The sequence below is a fragment of the Mus caroli genome, unplaced genomic scaffold (assembly GCF_978045245.1).
Source record: "Mus caroli unplaced genomic scaffold, Mus_caroli_1 scaffold_2, whole genome shotgun sequence".
NCBI lineage: Eukaryota > Metazoa > Chordata > Mammalia > Rodentia > Muridae > Mus > Mus caroli.
The window spans coordinates 149,569,344-149,594,482 of record NW_028227257.1 but is presented as its reverse complement, the minus strand read 5'-3'; the positions used below and the strand labels follow the sequence as shown (position 1 = coordinate 149,594,482).

Below are 25,139 nucleotides of genomic sequence, written 5' to 3'. Positions count from 1 at the left end.
TACCTAAATATCCGTGGCTCACAAAACACCTGGCTCCAGCATCTGTCCTTCTGACAGTTGAGGCCACTAGCCTTCTGAGAGCAGGGACTCCATAGGTGAGGCCTGCTTCTCTGCTGGATCCCACTGGGCCTGGGGCAGAGTCTAGAACACCTGGGGCTCAGGAAGTCAGAAGGACTTCCTGAATTAAGAAGGACAGTTGTAGGGGGAGGAAGGAGGGGGTGAGTGGGTGGGGAGCACCTCCTTAGAGGCAAAGGAGGAGTGGGATGGGGGTGTTTGTGGAGGGGAGATGAGAGAGACAACATTTGAAATGTAAATAAATAAAATAATCAATTAATTATATATAAAAAGGAAAGGTGTGTTGTGGGGCCGGCTGCTCCAACAGGCTGGGCTTGTCAACTGTGTGTGTTCTCACCTCACAAGAGCTCTGGGTGCTGCCGGGCAGGGAGGGTGTGAGTGTGTCTCTTTGAGGGTCTGATGCCAGGGCAAGTGACAGAGAGCATTTCTTCTTGCCTTGCCTGGCTCAACTCCTCTGATCTTTATTCCCTAAGCCTTGGCTATCACAGGACTTCTTGAGGCTGTCCCCAGTGGCTTCTGTTCTGCCTTCCCTTGTCACATGGTAATGATCTGGGGGACAGCTCATTTGGTAAAGCATGCCTGCCATACAAATATGTAAAAAGCTGGGTGTGGTTGCCCGTGCTTGAAATCCCAGCCCTGAGGAGACAGAGATAGGAGGATGGCAGAGCCCCATTGGCTGGTGAGCCTAACAGTTAACGAGCTTTGTCTTCAGTGAGAGATGTGTCTGAAAAAGTAACGTGCAGATAGAGGAGGACTCATAACATTGACCTCTGACCTCCACACACACACTCACATACATGTGTATGAGGATCCCCATATGTGTGCACACACACGTGAGTACATATGCAAACTCCATACATTTAATTTGCACAATCACATGTGTAAGGCTTGCTCGTATCTCAGTGGCTCCGCCCCTGTATTTCATACCTTCTATAAGATGGGATTGTCACTGATGGAAGCGAGAGAAGGAGTAACACCTGCCTAAAGTCACTACAGGGCAGATGCTGGGAGGGACTAATAGGGACCACAGCCTGACCCAGTGAATCCACACTGAGGTGGTTTGAGGTGACTGTCCAGGCTGCCCCCTTGTAGGTGAGGTGGGTGGCAGCAGCTGACACACTTCAACCCTCCAGGGAGGAGGTGACTGCCCAGAGATGAGTGTGGGGGCCATCAAGGCTGCCGTGGAGGTCGCCAACCCCGGGTCCTTCATCTACGTCTTCTCGGATGCCCGTGCCAAGGACTACCACAAGAAGAAGGAGCTCCTGCAGCTCCTGCAGCTGAAGCAGTCGCAGGTGAGAGGCTTTAGGGATGAGGTGGGCAGCCATGTAGGAAGCCAGGCCAGGGAGCATGAAGCCCCACTGGAGAGTGGGGCCAGGAGTCTCTCCTGGAGCCCTGGAGCTGTGGAGCCCAGCCACCCCTCTGCAAAGGAAGAGCTCAGGGCCCAGGAGCCCTCACTTCCTGGTGAGGTTTGCCCTGTGCAGCCCCACTCCATCCACCCTTCATGCAATGCTTCTCCATCCTCATCCTCAGCCCTTGGTCCTTGCAGCTCAGGAACCCTTATCCTTGTGTGCTTAGAAAAGAGTCAGAAGCCAGGCGGTGGTGGCGCACGCCTTTAATCCCAGCATCCAGGAGGCAGAGGCAGGTGGATTTCTGAGTTTGAGGCCAGCCTGATCTACAGAGTGAATTCCAGGACAGCCAGGGCTATCCAGAGAAACCCTGTCTCGAAAAACCAAAAAAAAAAAAAAAAGAAAGAAAAGAAAAGAAAGAGGAAGAGGAAGAGGAAGAGGAAGAGGAAGAGGAAGAGGAAGAGGAAGAGAAAGAGAAAAGAAGAGAGTCAGGTCTTCAAGTGCCTCTTGCTTTTGCATTTATGGCTACAGAAGGGAGAAGGGTGGTCTGCTCTTGAGGAAAACCTCAAGGTTTGGGATGACATGGCTGCTTCCATGTCTAGAATATTCTAGAGTTCTTCAGGGTTCATCTCAAGGTAGCGTCCAGGGGCCACTCCAAAAGGAGTCTACTTCAGTACTGTTCTTTGTTGTAGATTTCATGCCGCTCTTGAAGCACCTGCTATGTTTCTGTCCGTGCACCCTGCCCTGCCCCTGCCCTGCCCCTACCCCTGCCCTGCATCGCTCCTGATCCTCCCCACTCACCTCCCTGCACACAACACTGTCATTATTCCCATGTCTCCCATGGTTGGGGTCCTGCCTCTCCTGGTTTCCGTAGAAAGTACACGCCTATTTGCCTATCTTCCAGGTGGTCTTTGTGCTGACTGGGGACTGTGGTGACCGCACCCATCCTGGCTACCTGGTCTTCGAGGAGATTGCCTCTACCAGTTCTGGCCAGGTGTTCCAGCTGGACAAACAGCAGGTGTCAGAGGTAAGCCACCACGGCGTCGCCACGGTGTGCTCCTTCCAAGTCTGCTGCCCCTGTGAGTGAGGGAGTTGAGTCTTGCATGGTGATGTACATGGCAGCTTTGCCTGGTGGCTGTCACCGAGTGGTTCTGAGTACTTATCTCCAGGTCCTGCATTGTCTCTTCAAATCTCCTGAACCCCCAGGCAAGTACTTGGGAGACATCCGGAAAGTAAAGAGGCTGAGGCTTGGAGGAGCACCTTGGGGTGCTGCCTATGTTCTGCTGCTGGAAGGTGACAGTGAAGTAGTTTCAGACGCTATCACAGAGTCTGGGGCAAAGGGACCACAGAGCGGGTCCAGGATCCTGGGAGCTAGCAGGGGAGGGGTCCAGCTTCCAGATCCACTAAGCCCAAATCATACCAGCCATCTGTGCCCCATCCTGTTCCCTGGCCAAATGACACCTGTCTCCTCCCAAAGCCCATCTTTACTGTGTCCATCCTTCTAGGAATGCAGAGGCTATCCGCCATCTCTAGCAGAACCCAGAGGCCCATCTCTGTGCTGCAAGTCCTCCACATTAGCTGAGGGCAAGGCATAGTCGTGGAACCACTGGGCAGAGCTGCAGCTGTCACACAACACTGATGCCAGCCTTCTTGAGCCTATTTGGAATGACCTATGTGTGGACCCCAGGACACTACCCCTCTGTCCCTCCTGCTGTCCCCTCCCGCATACCCAGACCCTTATCTCTGCCTGTGTTTCCTCTTGCACACTCCGCATAGCCCAGCCAGCCTCTCTCCTGCTTCTCAGCCCCAGGGCCTTTGCTCAGACCTTCTCCTCCCAGCTCCTGACCATCTGATATACACGCCTTCCCAGGAAGTCGTCTTCAACTTCCTGCCTTGGTCGAATCTCTTTCCAAACCCTTCCCAGCTCTCTGCATGGCTTTACAGAGTTTTTATCTTGTGGGCATGTGAGTACTCAGACTATGAGAGCCCTCAGGGCTGGGCCACCCTGAGCAGACACCCAAGATGGGTAACTCGTGCCAGGAAGTGCCTGGGGGACAGAGCTCTTTGGGTTCCCATGCCTGCTGCTCTGGGAAAGAAGGTGTCTCCAGGGCAGGCAGTGGACTCAAGGATGGATTTTGTGAGCCGTGTATTTATGAGCTGAGAGGACTGGTCTCTGGGGCTGTGTTTAGATTAGCGTGCCTCAGCTCCCTGTTGACAGATGGCGTTTATACTTCTCTGTGACACAACAGGCTTTAATTCCTGGCTTGTCAGCCTATCCTGGCATGGAGCCCCACAGAAGGGCGGGAGGCATTTCAGAGTGGAGGGACAGTTTCGTCCCCACTTTTAGGGGAGATGCTTGTTTCCTTCCAGACAGAGAGGCAAGGCAAGTTGCTGAGGACAGCTTGCCAGGGTCCTTGTCTCTGGGCACCCCAGGCGATCCCTTTGGCATTTTGCTGTGGGAGTCTCAGGATCGCTGACAGCCAGGTTGAGCTGCTCCGTGTGGTAGCTTGGAGGCTCCTGTGCACAGAGAGCCTTGTGCCTTGGATCTGGCTCTTTCTAGATGTTCCCAGACCCTCATGGAGCCCGGGGAAGTGTCTGGGACAGCCAAGGCTGTGGTCATCCCCCAGGGAAGCCAGGCCAGTGGGGCTCTAGCTGGGAGAAGTCTTTCAGACCTCTGAGGAGGCATGACAAGCACATGCTTTGACCTCCACAGAGTGCAGGATTGATATACTGTGTACACGCCACTGTGGGCATTTGTTAAGCATCTGCTGCATGCACCATCTAGGAGGAGGCAGTCCGTCTGAACAGTGGCCCTCTGTCTCGGGGATCTTAGCTTTTCTGGGTTATGAACTTGTCCTTACAGGTGGAAGGAACCCCCCTTTGGAGTTTGTTTCAGAGTATATGGGGTATTCAAGAACCTCTTTCCTTGACAAGGCAACTTAGAATTCTGACCATCCTGCCCTAAAAGGGGACCATATTGAAGGCAGGCAATGTGGCCTTGGGTTTGCCCTAGGGTGTGTGGCATGTGTAGCTATATACATTCATATGTGAGTGTGTGTGGAGGCAGGGGGTCAGCACTGGGCATCTTTCCCAGGTGCTTTCCAGTTGAATTCTTGACTCACAGTATTTCACTAAACCCAAAACTAACCAGGTGGCCTAGACTGCCTGATGAGTGAGCTCTAGGATTGCCTGTCTGTCCACCTCTGACACAGCGCTGGCTTACAGGCACGTCCCCGTGCTCCCAGCTTCTATGTGGTCCCAAGAATCTGAACTCAGGCTCTCATGGGTGCACACGACACACTTTTATCTACTGAGCTCTGGTTCCAAACCCAAGGTGGGCATTTTTAAAAATCAAGCTTTGGGTAGGACCCATGGGTGGCACACAAGCCTGGTTCAGTCCACACTCAGCCACAAAAGCTGATGATGCAGGAGAGTGCTAGGGGATGGGAAGGGACAGAAGAGCTGACCACACCCCATTATCTTCCCTGGGAAGTCACCCTATAATTTCCCAGATGCTCAGATGCACTGAGCATCTCAGTCCCTGCTGTGTGGTCCACTGCTCCCTACCCCACCACTTATTCTTCAGCTTAGCCAGTTCTGGGGTTGGGACAAATCTCTTGCCCTACAGCAGCAGGTACACCCGACAAATTGCCCAGATTCCGCAAATCCCTTTAAAGAGAGGTGACTTGCTTTCTACAATAACGGGGTTGGGCAGGAGGCTTACCAGGAGGCTCTAGTTAAAGGCTCAGGAGAGTCCTGAGATGGTCTCACCCTGGACCCTTCCCAGCAGGATAGTGGGAAGGTTGAGACATGGGCTGTTGGGGGCAAGATGGGGGTGGCAACAGGTCACAGTTCTGTAGGCCTTCAAGGGACCTCTCCGCTCTCTCGCTTGGGTACAATTGTGCTGTTGGGGTCCTTTGCCTTTGAGGTGACGGCCAGGGTGTATAGGAAGGGTGCTGACCACGGTGCTGGGTACCTAGGAAGACTAGATAAGAGCTGACCACAGCTTAACTCTCCCCATCTTCCGGGTGGTGGCAGAGGTTTCTCCCATCCCCTCTCCCACTCCACTGAAGCCCTCTGAAGAGTGCACTCTCAAGAGTATTCTCAGCAAAGCAGAGCTGGGTAGAGAATCAGGGGTGCACAGCTGGTAAGGGGCAGAGTCCTGGGACTGGGTGGGTGCTCCCTCTGTGACTCCAGACCTACCCCTCAGTTTCCCCATCTGTAGCTGTGAACCCCATTCCTCTTCCTAGTTCCCTCAGCTTCCTCGGCTGTCCTGGCTGTCCGGCATCCTGGGAGTGTCTCTGCGGATGATTTATCAGCCACAGAGGGCCCAGCAGCAGTCATCTGGTGGAGGGTAACAAGGCCAGATTCTTTCCTTCCTTCTCCATCAGCGGCCAGAGCGCAGGCCAGCACATGGCCGGCTCCCAGGCCCCACCCCACGGACATCTGGAAGCCATCATGGTCGCCAAATAAACACTGCTTGCTTAATGAAAGCGCTCTGCTCCAAAGGCTCCTAGTTCCGCTCTGGAGCCCTGGAGGCACAGCCAGGTCCAGAAGGCCTTGACCCTAAGCCTGGCCCCACAAGGTGGTCTGGACTTGCTGTGAGCAAGAGAATCACACTCCCCTCCAAGCCCCAGGGCAGGCTGCCTCATGCCGGCCGGGGCCGGGGTCATTAGGGTGCTGTCCATGTCCTAGCCTTCTTTGTGGTTTGGTAGCCTGAAATGCTGGGCATCGTCTCTCTACCAGAACAATCTAGAACAGCTTGCAGTAGCTCGTGAGTATAGTAGCTGATGTCACTTGTCCAGGCGGTTGTCGCCTGGGGCAGCTTCTTTTCTGGGTCACTGTCCTCTGTCCCCACTGAATGACCTGAGGAATAGACAGTTGGCACAGAGCTGCTCCTTCTCCATCTGACAGCGTCTCCCTAGCTTCGCTGCTTCCTCGGCACTGTCTTCCTTCCATCCTCTACCGTGGAGACAAAGAACCCTGTCCTGGTCTATCAGCCGTGGCAGGTGGGGCCTTTTCAAGAGACACATTTCTCAGAAGACCAGGCAAAGATGGGAGAATGAAGTTGAATTCTTATCCTGCTGTAACTGAGGTCTCAGCACCTGTCCTAAATCAGTCTCAGTAAAGTGTGCTCGTTTTTTGAAATCTCAGGCACACCTTCCAATTCCCCTCCCTTCTGTGAAAAGCCACAAGGTAGGCAGAGCAGAAGGACTATGAGCAAGGACCACAGTGACCTGTTGGTCGCACACAAAGCCACTCTTTTCTAGTGGCAGACATTACGACTCAATCACAGATCCCCCTCCCCCACCCCACCCCCACAGCATCCCAGGAAGCCATTTACAGCCAACTGACAGGGGCAAGCAAATATCATACTCAGGTGTATGATAAGCTCATGACATCATTATCATTTTTAAATGGCTTTTAGTTTCTAAAATTATTATGAATTGGAGGCGGGGGACAATGGTGGCACACACCTTTAATTCTGGCACTTAGAGGTAAAGGCAAGCAGACTTCTGTGAGTTCAGGGCCAACCTGGTCTTGTGAATAAGTTCCAGACCAGCCAGAGCTACATAGATGTTGTCTCAAAAGTCAGACAAACCACACGCCTTAAGACTCACAGCTACCAACAAGTCAACACTTGCTTGGGCCTTTCCCTTCTTTATCCCCCTGGACTTTGCTGCGTTATGATACTTTACTCCATAAACAATTTAGAATGAACTATTTTTAATTTGGACTGCTGTGAGTAGAACCCAGGGTCTCATGTGTGCTCCTCAGTGAACCTTACTGGCACCCCAGTCCCACTCTCCCTCATAGTGTAGAATGACCTAACAGTAATAAACTCTCTTACTGTGGTCTAGTACAAAACCCTTGTTTGATTTCCTCCAACTGGCCTCAAAGAGACTTGTCTGTTTTTGGTTTTGTTTGTTTTGCATGTATGTACATGCATGTGTGTACGAGGGCACACGTGTGTTGTGTGCCTGTGGAGATATGAATTGACATCAGGTGTGTTCTCTCTCCACTTTGTTGGTTAATACAGGGTCTCTTGCAGCACCTGGGATTTCAGGTTAGGCTAGTCTAGCTAGCCAGCGTGGTGCAGGGACCCCTGTCTCTACTTCCCAAGCACAAGGCTTACAGGTGGACTGCTGTGCCTACCCAGTTTTTTATCTGAGCACTGGCAGTCTGAACACTGGGCCTGACTCTTGCAAGGCAAACGCTTTATCCACAGAGCCACCTCCCCGGCCCCTCACAATGTTTTCTGAAGAAGTATGTGTGGCTCAGGTTTTAATTATTGCTGCCTGTTCCACTTGATTGTTGTGTCTATCAGGGCCTCTCAAGTCTGGGGCCATCTGCTCCTTGTCATGACACCAGCTGAAGAGGCCCTGCTGGGTCCCATGCTCTAAAGTCTAGTCTTTGCCCCTTGATGTCACTGACATGTCTTCACTCTTTACTTCCTGTCTAACCTGAGTTTATTGCAAGGCCTAGGCAGGTGGTGGCTGGTGTGTGTGTGTGTGTGTGTGTGTGTGTGTGTGTGTGTGTAGTGGTGTCTCGGGGCTGGTGTTGTGGCTTCTTTCTGATGCTTGACAGCAACAGACAAGCTGCACCTTGCTGTCTTACTGTAGCTGATGACACATTGTGTCACTGGTTCTGGTGGTGACAGGCAGCTGTGTATGGCAAGGCCATATCTCCCCACCCTACACTGACTTCAGTGTCTGTGGGGTAACACCCAGGCTCTGGGTGATATGTCGTCCCTATCAATCTTACACCCTGTGCTTTTAACATCCAAAGAAGATGCTTGCCCAAAACTATTATTTCATTAGAAGTTGCAAGACGATGGTTTCCTAATTGCATCATTCCTTCCACACTTAGCTGCCGGCATTCTTCCAGCCGGCTCTGAGTCCTCACAAGGGATGTTCTGGCCTGTGAGCACCATTCCTACTGAGTGCTGGAGTCGCAGTCAGTATTTTTCCTTGAATTGTGTGGTACGGGAAGTTTTTTTCTGTGCCAGGGATCAAACCCAGGGCTTCCTGCATGCTAGGTAAGCAGTCCACACAGTGACACTGCCCCCAGCCACACACTGCAGACTTTTAACTCAGCATATCTGATGGAATACAGGTCCACATAGACCTGTGAGGATCAGCACCCGTGAGGAGCTTGTGGCTCCATGACCACACAGAAGGAAGACTCCAGACCTCCCAGGTGCCAGGGGCTTCTTCACAGGTGCCAGAGGCAGAGGAGAGGCAGGAGCCTGTGCTGCAGAAGCCTGTGACTGCTCCTCTCTGCACCGAGTCACCTCGCGTCCCCATACAGGCATTGTTTGGAAGCCAAGATGGCAGAAGAGCCAATGAGGCCCGGTGTAGGACAGTGGCGAGTCAGTGGCCTTCATGGACCGAATGGATTGTCTGCCACCCCCAAACCCATGGGGAGTGTGTGGGTTCTGCACACAATAGAAGCTGGTTAGAGCTGCTTCAGGTGGCCAGACACATCAAACCCTGGGCACACCTGCCAGTTCAGTTTCTCTCATTTCTCCTCAGGTGTTAAAGTGGGTGGAATCAGCAATCCAGGCCTCCAAAGTTCATCTGCTATCTGCAGACCATGAGGAGGAGGGCGAGCACACGTGGAGAATCCCTTTTGACCCCAGCCTGAAGGAGGTCACCATTGCACTGAGTGGGCCAGGGCCTGAGATCGAAGTCCGGGACCCACTGGGTATGTGCCCCAGGGCTCACCTCCTCTTTGGTTTCAAGACTGAGCTGAGAGAGACAAAAAGATGAGGTCATGGGAGGAGGGGACTGAGGAGATGCCTCAGTCAGTAAAATGTCTACCTCACAAACATGAGGACAGAGTCTGAACACCCAGCACCCTGTGATAACCCCATCAGAGGTTTAAGGCAGCCACGCTTTTACCTCAGTACCGGAAATGTGGAGACAGGTGGTCCCTGCGCTCCTTGCTAGCCGATGAACTCCAAGTGCTTGCTGCCAAACCTGAAGACCTGAGTTCCATCCCTGGGTCCCACGTGGTGAGAGGGAAAAACTGGCTGTGGAAAGCTGTCTGCACACATGTGTACACACACTCACACGCACACATACCCCCACACAGAGATATACCGCACATACCCCTACACTCTACAAAGAGGTGATAGACACGGGGGTTCATGCTCAAGGATATAGAAACTAGGAAGGAGTGAGGTGACATCAAGTGATGTCCCTGAAGGTAGATAAGAAGGCTGGTGGCAACTGACCAATGGGGGACTTAAAATGACGACAGTCTTCTTAAGTCCTAAGGAGACTTGGGGATGGTATAGGTGCTCTATGGGTTCTTGGAGACAGGGTAGGGAACCTAGGAACCATGAGACAATATAGAGCACTGATTGGTACCCGGGGCTTTCACAGGAAGGGTCCTGCAGATGGATGAAGGCCTCAATGTGCTCCTCAACATTCCAGACTCAGCCAAGGTCGTAGCCTTTAAGCCTGAGCACCCAGGACTGTGGGCCATCAAGGTAGGGACACCAGGTATTCAGCAGGGGAGCCTGGAAAGTGTGGGCTGTGGTGTGTGTATACCAGGGGTGCAGGGTCAAGAACAGAGGAGGGTATGGGCCTGAAGGGTAGACAATCAGGGGAACAGGCAGGGCATGCAGGAGTTAGAAGTGAACTGCAAGAGAAACCACCAGAATGAGAACAGGTAAGCTTGGCTTCTGTGCCTGCTCAATACACTGTCCATGTGCCCACAAAGGCGAGAGAGTATATACTGCAGGTCTGGGAGTCTGCCAGCTGTGGGCAGTGACATCTGAGCAGAAGCTGGGGCCCTGACACCTGATGCTCTGGTGACATGGGTGGGGACCTGCACTAGGTATACAGCAGTGGCCGCCACTCAGTGAGAATATCAGGCATCAGCAACATCAACTTCCGAGCTGGCTTCTCCATGCAGCCCTCCCTGGACCTCAACCACACCATCGAGTGGCCTTTGCAAGGTACCTGCCCTTGGGCCTGAGGGTGATAATGGCTTTGGGAGGTGGAAAGAGGACCTGTCTGGCTGTGTAAGCCAATTGATACTGTGGAACACGTTCTGCGTAGAGGAAGCAGGAGCCCATGTGGTGATATTTATCTTCAAAACATCCTGTCAGCCACCAAGGGGTCCTGAGGAGACTCCATGCTGTGCCTTTTATTACTGAATCACTGTCTCTCCTGTCTTTATTTTCCTATATGTATGTTCAAGTTCAAGTGTGTGTATGTGCGTGTGTGTGTGCGTGTGCGTGTGTGTAGGTCAGAAGATTTCCTCTGTGGTCATTCTTCAGGCACTGGCCACCAATTATTTTTGTTTGTTTCATTTTAAGATTTTATGTGCATGAGTTTTGCCTGGATATATGTGCACCATGTGAATGCAGTACCCACAGCAGCCCAATGAGGGCAGCAGTTCTTCTGGGACTGGAGTTAACAGGCAGTTGTGAACCACCATGTGGGTGCTGGGAATTGAACCTGGGTTCTCTGGAATAGCATCCAGAGTTCTTAACTGTTGAGCCATCTCTCCAACCCCCAGCCATCAGACAGGTCTTTCACTGCCTGGACCTCACCCAGTGGGCTAGGTAGCTAGCCGTCAAGCACCAGGCGTCCGCCCGTCTCTTCCTGATCAGCGCTAGGATTGACTGTGTAACCCCTCTTCTCTCCTTTCCCTTGTTGAGACCTATGTGGCTATAATCCTGCATCCTCAGTATTCCTGTCTGTATCCTTTAGACTCTTCCGTGCCATATGCAGACTAGATTAGTCTTTAAAAATCCATCGTAACCACAATGGGGAAGGGAGAGATACATATGAAGTTAAAAAAAAGCTAGGGATATAGCTTAGTGACAGAATGCTTGCAAATGTCTGCACGGCTTTGATTTAATCCCTAGGATTGCAACAAAGAGCAATAGAGTGAAGAAGAGGGAGGAGGAAGAAACTGGAAATGTTTGTTTGTTTGGTTGGTTAGTTGGCTGGTTTGGTTTTGAGACAGGGTTTCTTTGTGTAGCTCTGACTGTCCTGGACTCGCTTTGTAGAGAAAGATAGTCTCCAACTCACAGAGATTTGCCTCTGCCTCTGCCTCTCCAGTGTTAGGATCAAAGATGTGCACCACCATGCCCAGATGAAACTGGAACTATTTAAGAGTCCTTGGCCCTTAGCTTCCATACTGGGATCATCAGGGCTTGGGGGAGTCTGTGGCTAATTGGACACTGGATGCCTGGACCAGGACAAACAACCACTATATACCATTAGCTGGCCATATGGGACCTCAGGGAACTTCTACATTCTGTTGGCTGAATGCTGCAGCATGGGCCTGAGCCTGATACTTTCAGGCTTGGCTTTCCCAGGAACTCACATTTAGATTCTTCTGTGCCAAGTGCAGACTCGGTGTTTCTTTGAAAAATCATTGCAACCATCTGAAAGAGGAGAAACTTGACCCAGGCTCTCAAACTAAGGAAATGGTGAAAGCTGAGTCCAGTTCTTGTGGGAGGGGTCGGGAGAGAGTCCCTATTTGGAGCAGATCACAGCCAACACCATGGCAAATAAATGCGGGGTACAGGGTTGCGGGGACGACATTAGATTTTTCCCAGTCCTATCACTAGGGTCTGGGTTTGCAGAAGCAGATGTAGTTAACGCAGGCAAGGGTGGAGAAGCTGTGGTGCTTCAGGACCACGGACAGCAGCACAGGCCTCTGCCTTTCCCACCTCCAGCCTTAGCTCCCACTCTGGGGAGGTAGGGAAGACGCAGAGCTGGTGAAGGAAGGTCCAGGAGACTGAATCCTGAAATGCAGCCCCAGAGCCCAGCAGTTCTTCCCCCGCTTTGCTTTGCAGGCATACCCATCTCCCTGGTGATCAACTCTACAGGCCTGCAGGCACCTGGCCACCTTGAGTCTGTGGAGCTCTCACACAGCTCCGGGAGGTCCCTTCTCACTCTGCCTACACAACTCCTCTCCAATGGGTCCACCCATCAGCTGTGGGCTGGGCCACCCTTCCACGTACCGAAGGAACGCTTTTATCTCAAGGTGAAGGGCAAAGACCACGAGGGGAATCCCCTCCTCCGTGTCTCTGGAGTTTCCTACAGTGCAGTGGCCCCAGGTGAGTGTCTTCCTGGAAGCCTTTCCTGGCTAGATTAGTTTGGGAAAACTTCCATGAACAGCTGTTCCCTGTTAGGTGTTATGATAAATCCTGACATGCTTCAGACATGACCTTCAATTTGAAGATGTAGAACAGAGCCATTCATCTATCTACCCTCTCGTCTGCCTGCCCATCTGCACACCAGGTTGCCCATTCATCCACCACACACACACACACACACACACACACACACACACACACACACACACACACACACACACACACACAGCAATACTCCCACCTCCTTCCCATTCTCCCACCCACCTATCCATGTATCAAGGTACCCATCTATATAATCATCAACAGTTCACTCATCCATATGCTTATATCTGTTTATCTGTCCATTCATCCATCTACCTACTCATCCATCTAACTGTCCATATGTATTTATCCAAGCATCCATCCATCCATTCATCCAATTTGCTACATATAGCCAACAAGTCCACCATCTATCCATTGATTTACCTACCCATTATCCAACTCCTTATCTATTCATCACTTCATCCAGCTACCTATCATTTTGCCCTTTCACCCTCTCACCCATCTCTTCATCCATCCATCCATCCATCCATCCATCCATCCATCCATCCATCATCCATTTCTCCATCCCTCCATCCATTCATCCATCCATCTCTCCATCAATTTCTCCATCTATTCATCCATCCATCTATCTCTCCAACAATTTCTCCATCCATTCATCCATTCATTCATCCATCCATCTCTCTATTCATCCATCACTCATTCATAATTTTGAGGTTTACTAAGCTAAGCCCACGCCATAGTGCATGGAAGCGTTGACCCAGCACTTGCCAATGCTGGCCCATTGCCCACTTGCATCAGTTCTGTGTGGTGGACAGAGGAACCACCCCTCACTGAACACCCTGACAGTAAAGTTCTGGGAATCATGACAAGGACATAAGTTCACCCACCTACTGGAGGCTCCAGAATCCAGTGTGCACATAGCTGCAAGGGATGCCCGAGACCACGCTCGGAGGCTGCTGATGCTTCATGTCACCATACTGACTCCCACCGTATGACTTGCTCTGGTTTCTGTGCCCCGAAGCCAGGAAGCTCCTAGGGAAGGGTAGAATCTTAGGCTTCCCACCTCCACTTCTGCTCCGGGCAGGTGAAGCTGGGCTCATGGGTCACCTGACCACATTGTGGGCTCTGTGGCCCTCCCTGTGCCCACTGTCCTCCTTAAGTACCTGAGGAGCCCACAGAAGAAAGTCTCATAGGTGTTCCACACTTTTTGGTGGGGCAGTTACTCTATCCCTTTCTAATAAGGGTGTGTGAAAGGCAGGAGGGAGGGCTGGCTTTGAGGCTACCCACAGTGCCCACACAAGAACACTCCTTGAAGACATGGCTGAGACCCCTCCCTTTCCCCCTCTTCTTTCTCCCTCCCCCATTTCTCCTTCCTCTTTTCTGTTTCATCCTGCCTCCTGGTCCCTGGGCATCTTGGCTGCTATACCATGCTGCTATCCCTGAACCTCTCTGTCATGCTGTTACAGCCTGAGGGGAAGCTTTCTAGAGAGATTTCATCACTGGAGACCTGTCTCCTTCCATTTTGTCTTCTCAGGTGGAACCAGGGACTTAGGATGCAGCTCTAGGCTTTGGTCTCTATTGACACTCCAATGGGGATAGGGAGGGATGGGCCAAGGTATTTTTCCCTTCATTCCTTACTTTAAGAGCTGAGGGGGCTGGGATTTGCCTCAGAGCAGCTTGACTCTGGGGCTGAAGGTTTGTGGTGGGTCTGGTGTTCCTGGGTCTGTTCTGTCAGAAGAGGGGTAACCAAGCTGGCTAGTAGAGGCTCCAGATTGTGGGGGCGAGCAGCGTCTGCACACACAGCTGAGGACGTGGCTGGAAGTCTGACACCCCTCTCCCTGGGGATGTGGCAGGGAGCCCAGGGCATGATGTCACCTACCACTCTCCCAGCCCCCAGCCTGGGCTCTGAGGCAGTTGGTGCATTGTCTCACCCCTGGAGCATCTTACTGGGCTTCTGTCCCCTCTGGCTGGGATGCAAAGAAGACAGCCTTATGGACTGAGTGCTTGCCAGCACCATGGGTTGCCGCTGACCCTGCCGGAGACTTTCTCAGAGGTCTCTTGAAAACAACTCAAATGGAAAGAGGCTGTTGCTTCCAGGACAGGGGTCGGATAAGGAGATGAGCAGTGTCAGACAGGAAGGGCTCGTCACAAGCTGTGAGTTTCCTCGAAGTTTTTTGCCTTATCTGGAGAATGCTGTGAGTCTCACATTGGTAGTCATTTCCAGCTGTGCTTCCCCCACCCCCACTGGAAAGGGTTCCCTGCAGTGACCTGGGTGATCTAGGTCCCACTCTTGGACGAAGAAGAGCCCATTGCACAGCCCTCCCACACAGTGGGCAGCATCTGGTCAGATCTCAGAGCTGCTCCCAGGCAGATGGGGCCTGGCCAGTGCAGGTCTGCCTGCTAACTGGCTTCCTCGGAAGCCTTAGGGAGGTTGTGGGATACTCTCCGCTGATGGTTGTCACCAGCTCCTAATCACACCAGAGGCTCGGGGACATCATCAGCCCATCTATACAGCATCTTACCGATTACACCAAGGAGAGTCCTTGAAGCTAACTAGTCTTATAAGCTTTTAACCTTAGCTTGATAATTTAAAAATGCTTTCTTAGCATGTAATTATTAGTACTATGTCTTACTGAGTTTCATTGTGACATTTATGTCTCCTGCCCTTTACCCACTTCCACTGCTCACCCTTCAACTACTTTCCTTTTGGCTTAATGCCCCCTTTTGGGCAACCTGGTAAGTTTCCTTGGCGTTGCTTACAAGAACACTAGTGAGCATGGACATTTTACCAATGTCTACACACCCAAGAAAATGTCTCCTCCTCATCCACTGTTAGCTGTTGGAAGTCCTCACAGATGAGTGGGACCTTGTGAACCCTTCTTTATTCTATGACAGGATGTTGACAGGCCCAGCTTGTGGCAGATCTTGTACACTTGAGTGCAATGGTCATGTTGTGCTGGAAGCCAGCATCACACACCATTTTCCCCACTTCCTCTGGCTCTTGCATTCTTCCTACCCCTTCTCTGATGTTCCCTAAACTTTGGAGGGATCACCCCTATTTTGCAGAAGTAAAAACTGAGGTTCAGAAAGGTAAGTGGTCTGTCTTGGGTGACCATTGAATGTGACCACACATTGCCTTAAGGCTGGCCTCTGGCTCTTGCTTCTTCCTAAGGGCCCCCTGTGTGACTGAGGTACCATGGCCAGGCTTCGGCATGGTAGGGAAGAAGACTAAACCCTGTGCTCACCTGCAGGTATGCCGCTGGTCAGCATGGCTCCTAAGATCCACGGTTACCTACAGCAGCCCCTGCTGGTGTCCTGCTCTGTGTATAGCACCCTCCCCTTCCAGCTACAGCTGCAGAGAGATGGAGAGAGGCTGGGCGAGGAGCGGTACTTTCAGTGAGTAGTTGGGCAGCAATTGTCTTTGGCTCTAATGCCCTGGACAGATCTCAAAGAGTGGGCAACAGGAGAGGCTTGGGGTCAGTTTAATTGTCATCCTGATCAGCCTGGTTGGGGATGGGAAGAGTGGGTATCCTAGTTATGAATGAGCCCAGTAGTAGGGGTCAGGAGTGGAGGGACCTCCTAGACCCTTCCCTTAGGGTGGGAGTCTAGAATTCAGAGAGGTCAAGGCATGGACTCAGCTTACACAGCATGCTGTGAGATTTGCCTGGCTCTTTTAACCGAGCCTCAGTGAGGAATTGGGGTTACCCTTGGTAAGGACTTGGGGGGCTGAGGCCCTTGAGACTGGGAAACCCTGGCTGGGGTCAGAGTGATCACACTGTCTGCTGCTTTTGCAGAGAGTCGGGAAACAGCAGCTGGGAGATCCCGAGGGCCTCCAAGGCTGAGGAAGGCACGTACCAGTGCATAGCCGTCAGCAGAGCTGGGTCAGGAAGAGCCAGCGCCCAGATTGTCATCACAGGTCGATCTCCTTCTCTCTCTGTGTGTCCACTGTGTTCCTCCCCTCCCCTTGAGGGTTCTTTGAAGCCACTCTCTATCCTTAGAGCAGAGTACTAGCCTGCTGTCACCTGGGGACAGTCTCTCACTCAGAACATAGCTACACTGTTCAATATTGGTCTCGTGCCAGATGTCCTTGTAGGGTTACTATAACCCTGCCACGATGCCACCCCTGAGCTCTAGAAGACTGGAGATGCCACAGGCAGTCTCAGAGTGAGATTAGATGTGGTCTTTAAAGTTAAAGACCCAAATAGTCTTGTGGAGAAGAAAAGAAATGCAATGTAGTGACCTCGCATCCATTTATAAAACGTTGCACAGACCCCTGGCAGAAAGATGGGAAAGCATAAAACAGGACATCAAAGCCACCTGCAATCCCATAAACGTAGCATGTAGATGGGCTCCTTCTGCTGTGGTCTGTGCATCTGTGTGCAGGGCCACTTTCCTGTCTGTGGTCTGTGCATGTGTGTGCAGGGCCACTTTCCTGTCTGTGGTCTGTGCATGTGTGTGCAGGGTCACTTTCCTGTCTGTGGTCTGTGCATGTGTGTGCAGGGCCATTTTCCTGTCTGTGGTCTGTGCATGTGTGTGCAGGGCCATTTTCCTGTCTGTGGTCTGTGCATGTGTGTGCAGGGCCATTTTCCTGTCTGTGGTCTGTGCATGTGTGTGCAGGGCCACTTTCCTGTCTGTGGTCTGTGCATGTGTGTGCAGGGCCATTTTCCTGTCTGTGGTCTGTGCATGTGTGTGCAGGGCCATTTTCCTGTCTGTGGTCTGTGCATGTGTGTGCAGGGCCATTTTCCTGTCTGTGGTCTGTGCATGTGTGTGCAGGGCCATTTTCCTGTCTGTGGTCTGTGCATGTGTGTGCAGGGCCATTTTCCTGTCTGTGGTCTGTGCATGTGTGTGCAGGGCCATTTTCCTGTCTGTGGTCTGTGCATGTGTGTGCAGGGCCATTTTCCTGTCTGTGGTCTGTGCATGTGTGTGCAGGGCCATTTTCCTGTCTGTGGTCTGTGCATGTGTGTGCAGGGCCACTTTCCTGTCTGTGGTCTGTGCATGTGTGTGCAGGGCCACTTTCCTGTCTGTGGTCTGTGCATGTGTGTGCAGGGCCATTTTCCTGTCTGTGGTCTGTGCATGTGTGTGCAGGGCCACTTTCCTGTCTGTGGTCTGTGCATGTGTGTGCAGGGCCACTTTCCTGTGAGCTTTCTTACAGGGGCCAGAGTTTGGCAGCAGGTGTTCCCTCTATTTTGTTTTTGACACGGGATCTCTCCTGGAACCTAGGAATGCTCTCTAATTTTAACTAGACTGAGGAGTGGAGGGGGCAAGCCCCAGGGATGCCCCCCATCCCCACCACCTAGAGCTGGGGTTACAGATGTGGGCGGCCACACCTGGATTTTATGTGAATGACTGGAATCTAACCCTGGATCCTAATGCTTGTACATTTTATCTATGGCACCATCTCCCTAGTCCCCCAGAGGAACTTCTTTTTTGTGTGTGGAGTGAGACTACAGGTGATTTCAGCAACCTGATTTCACCATCTGCCAGCAAGTCAGCCTGTGCCCCTCAGCACAGGGAGAGTCATTTTTATAAATGATGAGCAGGAAGGGGGTGGGATCAAAAACTGGCCTGCCGTGTGCTGGTATCTATACATCCTGGCCTTTTCTCAGTGCTGCTGAACTACATTAAACTAAGTTATAACTACCTTGACATTTCAATACAGATCCCTGAAAACAGGGGATCACCCTGCAAAACTGAGGTCCCCTAATTAATGGCTGCACCTGTAATTCAAGCACCAGGAAACTGAGGTATTAGGGTTGTTGCAAATTTGAGGTCAGCCTGGGTTATGATGACTTCCAGGTCCATCAGGGTTACAAAGGGAGACCTAGTCTCAATGTCTAGACACACACACACACACACACACACACACACACACACACACCACAAAGTATGAATATTCATTACTGCTTCATTTTATCTACAGTCCAGTTTCTCCGTTTGTCCCCAAATGTCACTTCCAAGCACTTTCAACAGCATTGTGTTTTTCTTTCTTTTTTGTATTTGAGAGAGTCTCACTAGGTAGCTATACTGAACTGGCAGTGTGACCCAGGCTGGTCTTAAATGCACAGCAATCCTGACTCTGCTTCCACAGCATGGACCTCATGGAGCAGTGCTCCTTGCACACTGAGATGTTTGCATCTCTTGCAGGCACACGTGGCCTGCTGGCGCTGCTCTTCTGCCAAGTGCTCTTTGATCTTGTCGGTTTGATGGCTTGTCTTCCTGGAAGAGTAGACTTAGCAATATCTCCTTTGTGGCCTTGGGTCTGTCTCGGGCTGCTTGCTGAAGGTCACCCTGTTGTAGGACAGAGATGTTTCCAGCAAGTTTCTCCCTCTCCTGGCTGAGACGTTTGGCTGGGAGTGTGTGAAGATCTGAATCGGTCTTGTTGAACGTGCATCAGCTGTGACTTGGGAACACATCCATGCTGTGGAGAGCACCCTAGGGAGAATGTAATGGGGGGCACGCAATCTCCCCAGGGGGGCAGGCATCTCCGAATGGAGAACACATGCAGACTGAGTGCTCTGCTGGCTGACGTGTCCCCCGGTCACAGGGGACAGCTGTTCCCACCCCAGCTCCTCAATCCCTTCTACACAACTGTCCCTGCAGACCCTCCACCACAGCTGGTCCCTGGCCCCAATGTGACCGTGTCCCCAGGGGAGACTGCCATCCTGTCATGCCAAGTCCTAGGTGAAACTCCTTACAACTTGACCTGGGTCCGGGACTGGCGAGCCTTACCAGCCACAACAGGTCGGATCTCCCAGCTGAGTGACCTGTCTCTGGAAGTCCGCAGCATCATTCCCACTGATGGTGGGCAGTACCAGTGTGTGGCCAGCAACCCAAATGGGGTCACGAGGGCAACTACCTGGCTTCTGGTGCGAGGTGAGACTCCCACTCTTGCTGTTCCCTAGCACAACATCCCACCCAGTGTTCACTGGGGGCACCATAAGCCGTTCCCTCCATTCAACCTTGGAACCTTTAGAGATGGAGGCTCTGTCTCCTAGCTAAGTGATGATCACTTATTGGAGGTTCTTCATACTAGGGCTGGGGCAGTATGAGAGCTCAGAGATCTGATGTGCCTGACGCAGATGAGGGGGCACTGGTTGGATGATGGTAGAGAGAAGTCCAACCGTGTAGGAGTTTCTGGACTGGGTGTGGCTTCAGTCTCCCTAAGTTTCCCCTCCCTGGGATGCCGGTTCATAGTGTAAAAACCCAGCAACTCATGCAGTGTCCTTTATTGAGCCAGCAACTCCTACTGGTGCTGGGAGTGTGTTGAGAGACCCTACCTGGGCTCTACAGGACAGGGATTGATTAGTTATGTCTTCCTTGGCATGGAACATTTGCCTTTTTAGGGGATTTGGCTGGCAGCTTGGCTTGAGCCACACTAGGTCTGTGGACTGAGAGTACCTAATTAAACAAACCTAATTTGGGGGTTGGTTTTAGGACAGGTGAAGGGGTTCACCTCAAGGTCACAGATATGTAACTGCCCCCCACCCCTGGCACTTGCTGAGTGCCCAAAGCCTCCAGGGGTGCCCAGCTCAAAGCAATCCAGGGTACCAGACTCAGTGTGTAGTCTCCCCATCTCCAGGGATACCACCTGGGGACTCTGGCTCTGGAAGCCTGTGTTTCCTCTCCTCTGCCTCCCCTACTATGATTGATGGCAGGGCCATCATGGGGGACCACACTGGTCAGATGGGGTCTTCTCATCCACAGAGGCCCCTCAAGTCAGCATCAATGCAAGGTCCCAGCGCTTCTCCCAGGGTGTGGAGGTGAGGGTCAGCTGCTCAGCCTCTGGGTACCCCACACCCCATATCTCGTGGAGCCGTGAAGGCCTCGCCTTGCCAGAGGACAGCAGGTGAGTGGGCGGGATGGGTGCTCTGGGCTGGCAGTCTCTAGACAGAGTTCTGGGAGGGTATCTTAGCCGGCATCTTCTCAAAAAATGGTGACGTGTGCCTGACTTCCACCAGGATCAGATGAGCATGTCATGATCAGAGTGGTCAGGCACTCAGGCCTCAAAGAAGAGCCTCATGAATTAAAGTGACAAATTCTTTAGCCTACCTGTCCCAGAGAAACCTGCCAGTGTCTGAATGTTACTTGCATAGTACATTAATTTGTTATTAATGATGACTATGGGGCCACCATATGTCACATATTTTTCTGGCGCGACTCCAGAATCCATGTGGATGCCCAAGGCACACTCATCATTCAGGGGTTAGCCCCAGAGGATGCTGGGAACTACAGCTGCCAGGCCACTAATGAAGTTGGCACAGATGAGGAGACAGTCACCCTCTACTACACAGGTACTTGGGCCATAACATCTCAGGGCACGCTCTTCCCTCCTTCCTGCTCAAGGGCACCAAGTATCTGTGGTATACCAGGCCCTGTGTGTATCGTTGTGAGTTTTGGGTGTGATGTGAGACATAGGTGGGGAGACTCACATCACCCATGCAAGGGATTGGTATTCCAGGTAGTGGGGCCAGGGGAATATACATGGATTCCAGGGGTGTGTAGGGCAGATGGAGTGGAGAAAGAAATCTCTCCTCACTGAAGCTACGGAAGGTCTGGCCTCAGAGTAGCCAGCCCCATGTTTTCTCCTCTGGCCCACACAGATCCACCATCCGTGTCTGCTGTCAATGCTGTGGTTCTCACAGCTGTTGGGGAAGAGGCTGTGCTATTGTGTGCAGCGTCTGGGGTCCCCCCACCCCGGGTCATCTGGTATCGAGGTGAGTTTAGTGGGGAGAAACCCAGGAAATGTCCACCACAGCCCTGGACCTACAGTTTTCCATAAGGTCCCTGGCAGGCAGGGACTCCCAACAGGGAAAGGGTTGGGGGTTGTCACAGGAGGTCAACTGGTCCCAGCAACCATACCCCAGCAGCCTTATAGCCCACTAGCATCCAGCCAGACCTAGATCCTTGTTCTCTCCCCTAAGAGGACCCTGGGCCTCAGTTTCCTTATCTGGAAATGAGTTGTGTGAGAATTAAGTATGGATGTGTTTAGAGCAAACCTGGGCTAATACCCAGCTGAGCTTAACTGGTAGATGGGACTGCTTCCCATGCCTGGCAGAGGGTAGTGCCATGGGCGACTTCTGAAGGTCAGCCAGAGCCCCCAGAGGTTTCTCACATCTGGTTCCACCCAGTGGCTCCTGTCTGGTGTCTCATCAGAACCTAGCAGGCCCTGAGACAGGCAGGCTGGTGGCCTTGGTCCTATGTTTTACCAAGGGTATTTCGCTTAGGTTCTTTGGCCTAGTGGGAGGCAGGATCTTGGAGATTCCTGGCTCAGGGTTGGTGATCCTCATGTTCTGGCCAAAGCCTCCTCACCCTGCCCCAGACTCACCCATCAGTGAAGGTTTTAGGGTGGCACCTTCTTCAGTCTTAGGAGGGAAGGGATTTGACACCTGCTGTGACACGGGGGGGGGCATGAGGACAGTGTAGAGAGGAGGCAGATCCCCAGAGACATAATGTATTTAGCAGTCCATTGGTGGCATTAGGTCCCAGAGCCATTCACAGGCATGGTGCAGTGAGTGTGTGCATGCATGCACATGTGCAAGCATGTTCATGAGTGCATGAGTGCATGCATGCATGTGTGTGCATTTGAATGTATGTCTTTGAGTGTCCATGTGAGTGTGTGCCTCTGAATGTGCTTGCGTGTGTGTGTGTGTGTGTGTGTGTGTGTGTGTGTGTGTGTGTGTGTGTGCTGTGTTGTCTTTAATGGAACAGTTGCAGTGGGGAGAACAGGAAGAACGAGGAAACCTACAGACAGGTGATGCAGTCTCTGCTCAGTATGAAAGTGCTTCATGCCCAGAGCTGAGCAGGTACAGCTATGGACTTGTAAATTAATCAAAGAGTGTTGAGATGGGGGAGAGGACACAGGCCTCAGGAGTCAAGGAGAGATGTCAAGGAGGCAGGCATGGGTCAGGTGTCTTCTATCAGGCACCACCCACCTTTTCCTGTGCCCTAAAGAAGATCCTGACCTCTGTAGGACCTGGGGGTAAGATGGTAAGGAGGTCTGGATGTGGAGACCTTGAGGGGGGAGCTTGCCATGTCGGAGTCTGGGTGAATCCTAGCCCTGGATGACAGAGGGACTTAGGAGAGACTCAGACCCTGACATGCCTTAAGACTGGGCCCAGGAATCATGACTTCAGAAAAACCACCTCCACCCAACCTCTTGTGGGACCCGTAGGAGCCTTGGGTCAGGACACCTGAGATCTTAGCTCCAGGGCAACCAAGGACCAAGACTTTTTTCTCATCTTTGGTTTAGGAGGTCTGGAAATGATTCTGGCTCCTGGAGACTCTAGGTCTGGGACACTGCGGATCCCTGAAGCTCAGGAGAGAGACGCTGGCCTCTATACCTGCAAGGCTGTGAACGAGCTGGGTGATGCCTCTGCTGAAATACAGCTGGTGGTGGGAAGTGAGTGTGCACTTGGCCCTATCCACCTGTCACTCCCCACCCCACCCAGCCCCTTGTCCCACCTTTAGTGAGGAAGCTAATATCTGTAGCATAGAATGCTTTGGACACACACAGGGAGCTGGCACGGGTGTTAGCTCTTGCTAGGTAACAAAGCTTTATGGCTGTAGATAAGTGATAATAGCTTTGCTTTTAGAAAAGATCATCTATCCCAGGCTGGTGTGGAATTCCTCAAGGAAAGCCTGGTGGAAATCAGAGACAATGAGAGCTACCACCTATTATGGGTCCAGTGAGAGGTTTTAGAAAGGACTTCATGCTTACACTGTCACCACCATGTCTGGCCTTTAGTGGGACAAAGTAAACAAAGAGCCATTTTAGTCCAATAATAAAACGAGAGTCGTGTCTGCAGCATTTGCCAGTTCTGAGCATGCCCTAGGTGTACACTCATAAAATCATCACAGTCCTTGGAAGTGAGGGACATTAATAACCTTTACAGATGGGGAAATGAGACACAAAGAAGGTGCGTGGTTTGCCCAAGGCCACACTGCCAGGCTTGACAGAGTTGAAAGCTAACTGTGGCTCTGAGCCCTTGACCCTGGTGTTCAAGGTCAGCACTGGACAGTAACCAACATCCTTCTTTTCTCTGAGCTCCAAGCTCCTGCTTGGCCAAATGCCTCTGAGGTACATGTGCACGAAGATAATGGAGGCTCGAGACATGAGACACTGTCATTGTCTTAGCTGGAAGGTTCTAGAAGGCTACCTGTGACATTGCTGCCTTAGCTCGTCGTTAGCCTTGACATTGTTAGCCTTGGCTCCATATCTGATTGCCTTTCAGCAGAGCCTTATATCTTTGGGGTCCAAGTTGAGGTCCCTCCATTGCTTTAACAGTCTACTCTTAACATTGGAGCCATCTCCCCAGCTCAGAGGGAGGCAATGGACATCCGGGAGCCAGGGCAGGGCAGAGCAAGGCAGGGGTGAAGAATATCGGGCAGCTGTGGGTCTTGGGCAGGCAAGCCTGGCAGTGACAGCGGGAAAGCAAATTTCCTGCCCATCTGGGCAGCAGCTGTGGCCTTCCTGGCAAGGCTGGTAGATGCTGGGAACAGGTGGGTGTTATGCCTACTTCCTGCTATGGCTCTGGGAATGGGCTTCTTGTAGCATGTAGGACCCAGGAAGGAGGGTTACCAGCCAAGAGCCTGCAGTGGTAGAATAGCCAGCAAGTCCCTGACACGTTTCTTCTCTGTGGCTTGAGTGGAGAAACCCAGAGCTTGGTGCTAGACAAGTGCCCGGTCTCTGAGCCACACCCCTGGAAGGCACATTTGAGTCACCTTCTGGGCCTGGCAACTTGTCAATCAAGAGCATCCTGGACCACTTGTTTGGCTGACGGGCTTGCCCCCGAGAGTCCCACTTTCCCCTCTGTGAGCTCAGATGGTTGTAGAAGGGCCCTGCTATGGGGGTCCTTGACAGATCAAATCCAGACTATGTGCTTGATGTATGCTTCATGGACAACTAAATCAACACACTTGGGTGGCTGTCTCCTGTGTCCACACCTAGCAGGCTGACAAGGGCTCTAGACGTGAGTGACTTTCTAAACATCTACTGTGACAGCATCCATCCCCCACAGTCTGTGTCCTGGGCTAAGGTATTTACACCATTGCTTTAAGTTTGAGCCTAGATCTCATGTGGTCCAGGCTAACCTCAGACTCACCATGTAGCTGAGGATGGACCGTCAGTTTCTGTTGCTACTAGTCAGGTCCAGGTTGGAGATCTTTCCAGGTTCTTGGCTTCCTCTTCAAGGAATTGAACCATAAGTTCACACAGATTTGCAGAAACATTAAGGCACCTTCATTAAGGGCGAAGCAATAGGGAAGATTGGAATACACTGCAGGAGAGTTAAAGTGAGGGGGGTCAGGGGCCCCATGGTCATTTGAGTCTCCCTTTCATGGGGTTCAAGAAAAGGAACTTGTCTACTAAGAGAGTGAGTGTTGTTCTATTTGGATTGACAGTTTTCTACTGCCGTGTGTCCCTTCCCACAATGCATCTGATTTTAGTCCCATGTCAGTCTAGTTAGGCATGGGCCTAAGATGGTGAATAGGGTATTCTTAAATGTTTACCTGAGGGTACAGTTTTGCTTTACTGAGCATGCACCCAGAAG

The 25,139-nt window shown here is 51.9% G+C and overlaps 1 protein-coding gene across 1 annotated transcript in view; it reads left to right on the top strand.

Annotated features, from left to right (window-relative positions):
- The window catches only part of Hmcn2 (hemicentin 2), a 146,942-nt gene that overhangs the window by 19,702 nt on the left and 102,101 nt on the right, over positions 1-25,139 (top strand). The window contains exons 3-15 of the mRNA XM_021181028.2: positions 1,209-1,367; positions 2,326-2,448; positions 8,957-9,128; positions 9,812-9,918; positions 10,269-10,389; positions 12,247-12,510; positions 15,843-15,987; positions 16,386-16,507; positions 19,192-19,464; positions 20,296-20,437; positions 20,755-20,882; positions 21,192-21,305; positions 22,841-22,990. Coding sequence (XP_021036687.1) covers positions 1,209-1,367; positions 2,326-2,448; positions 8,957-9,128; positions 9,812-9,918; positions 10,269-10,389; positions 12,247-12,510; positions 15,843-15,987; positions 16,386-16,507; positions 19,192-19,464; positions 20,296-20,437; positions 20,755-20,882; positions 21,192-21,305; positions 22,841-22,990 — 2,020 coding nt within the window. The remainder of the gene's footprint in view (positions 1-1,208; positions 1,368-2,325; positions 2,449-8,956; positions 9,129-9,811; positions 9,919-10,268; positions 10,390-12,246; positions 12,511-15,842; positions 15,988-16,385; positions 16,508-19,191; positions 19,465-20,295; positions 20,438-20,754; positions 20,883-21,191; positions 21,306-22,840; positions 22,991-25,139) is intronic.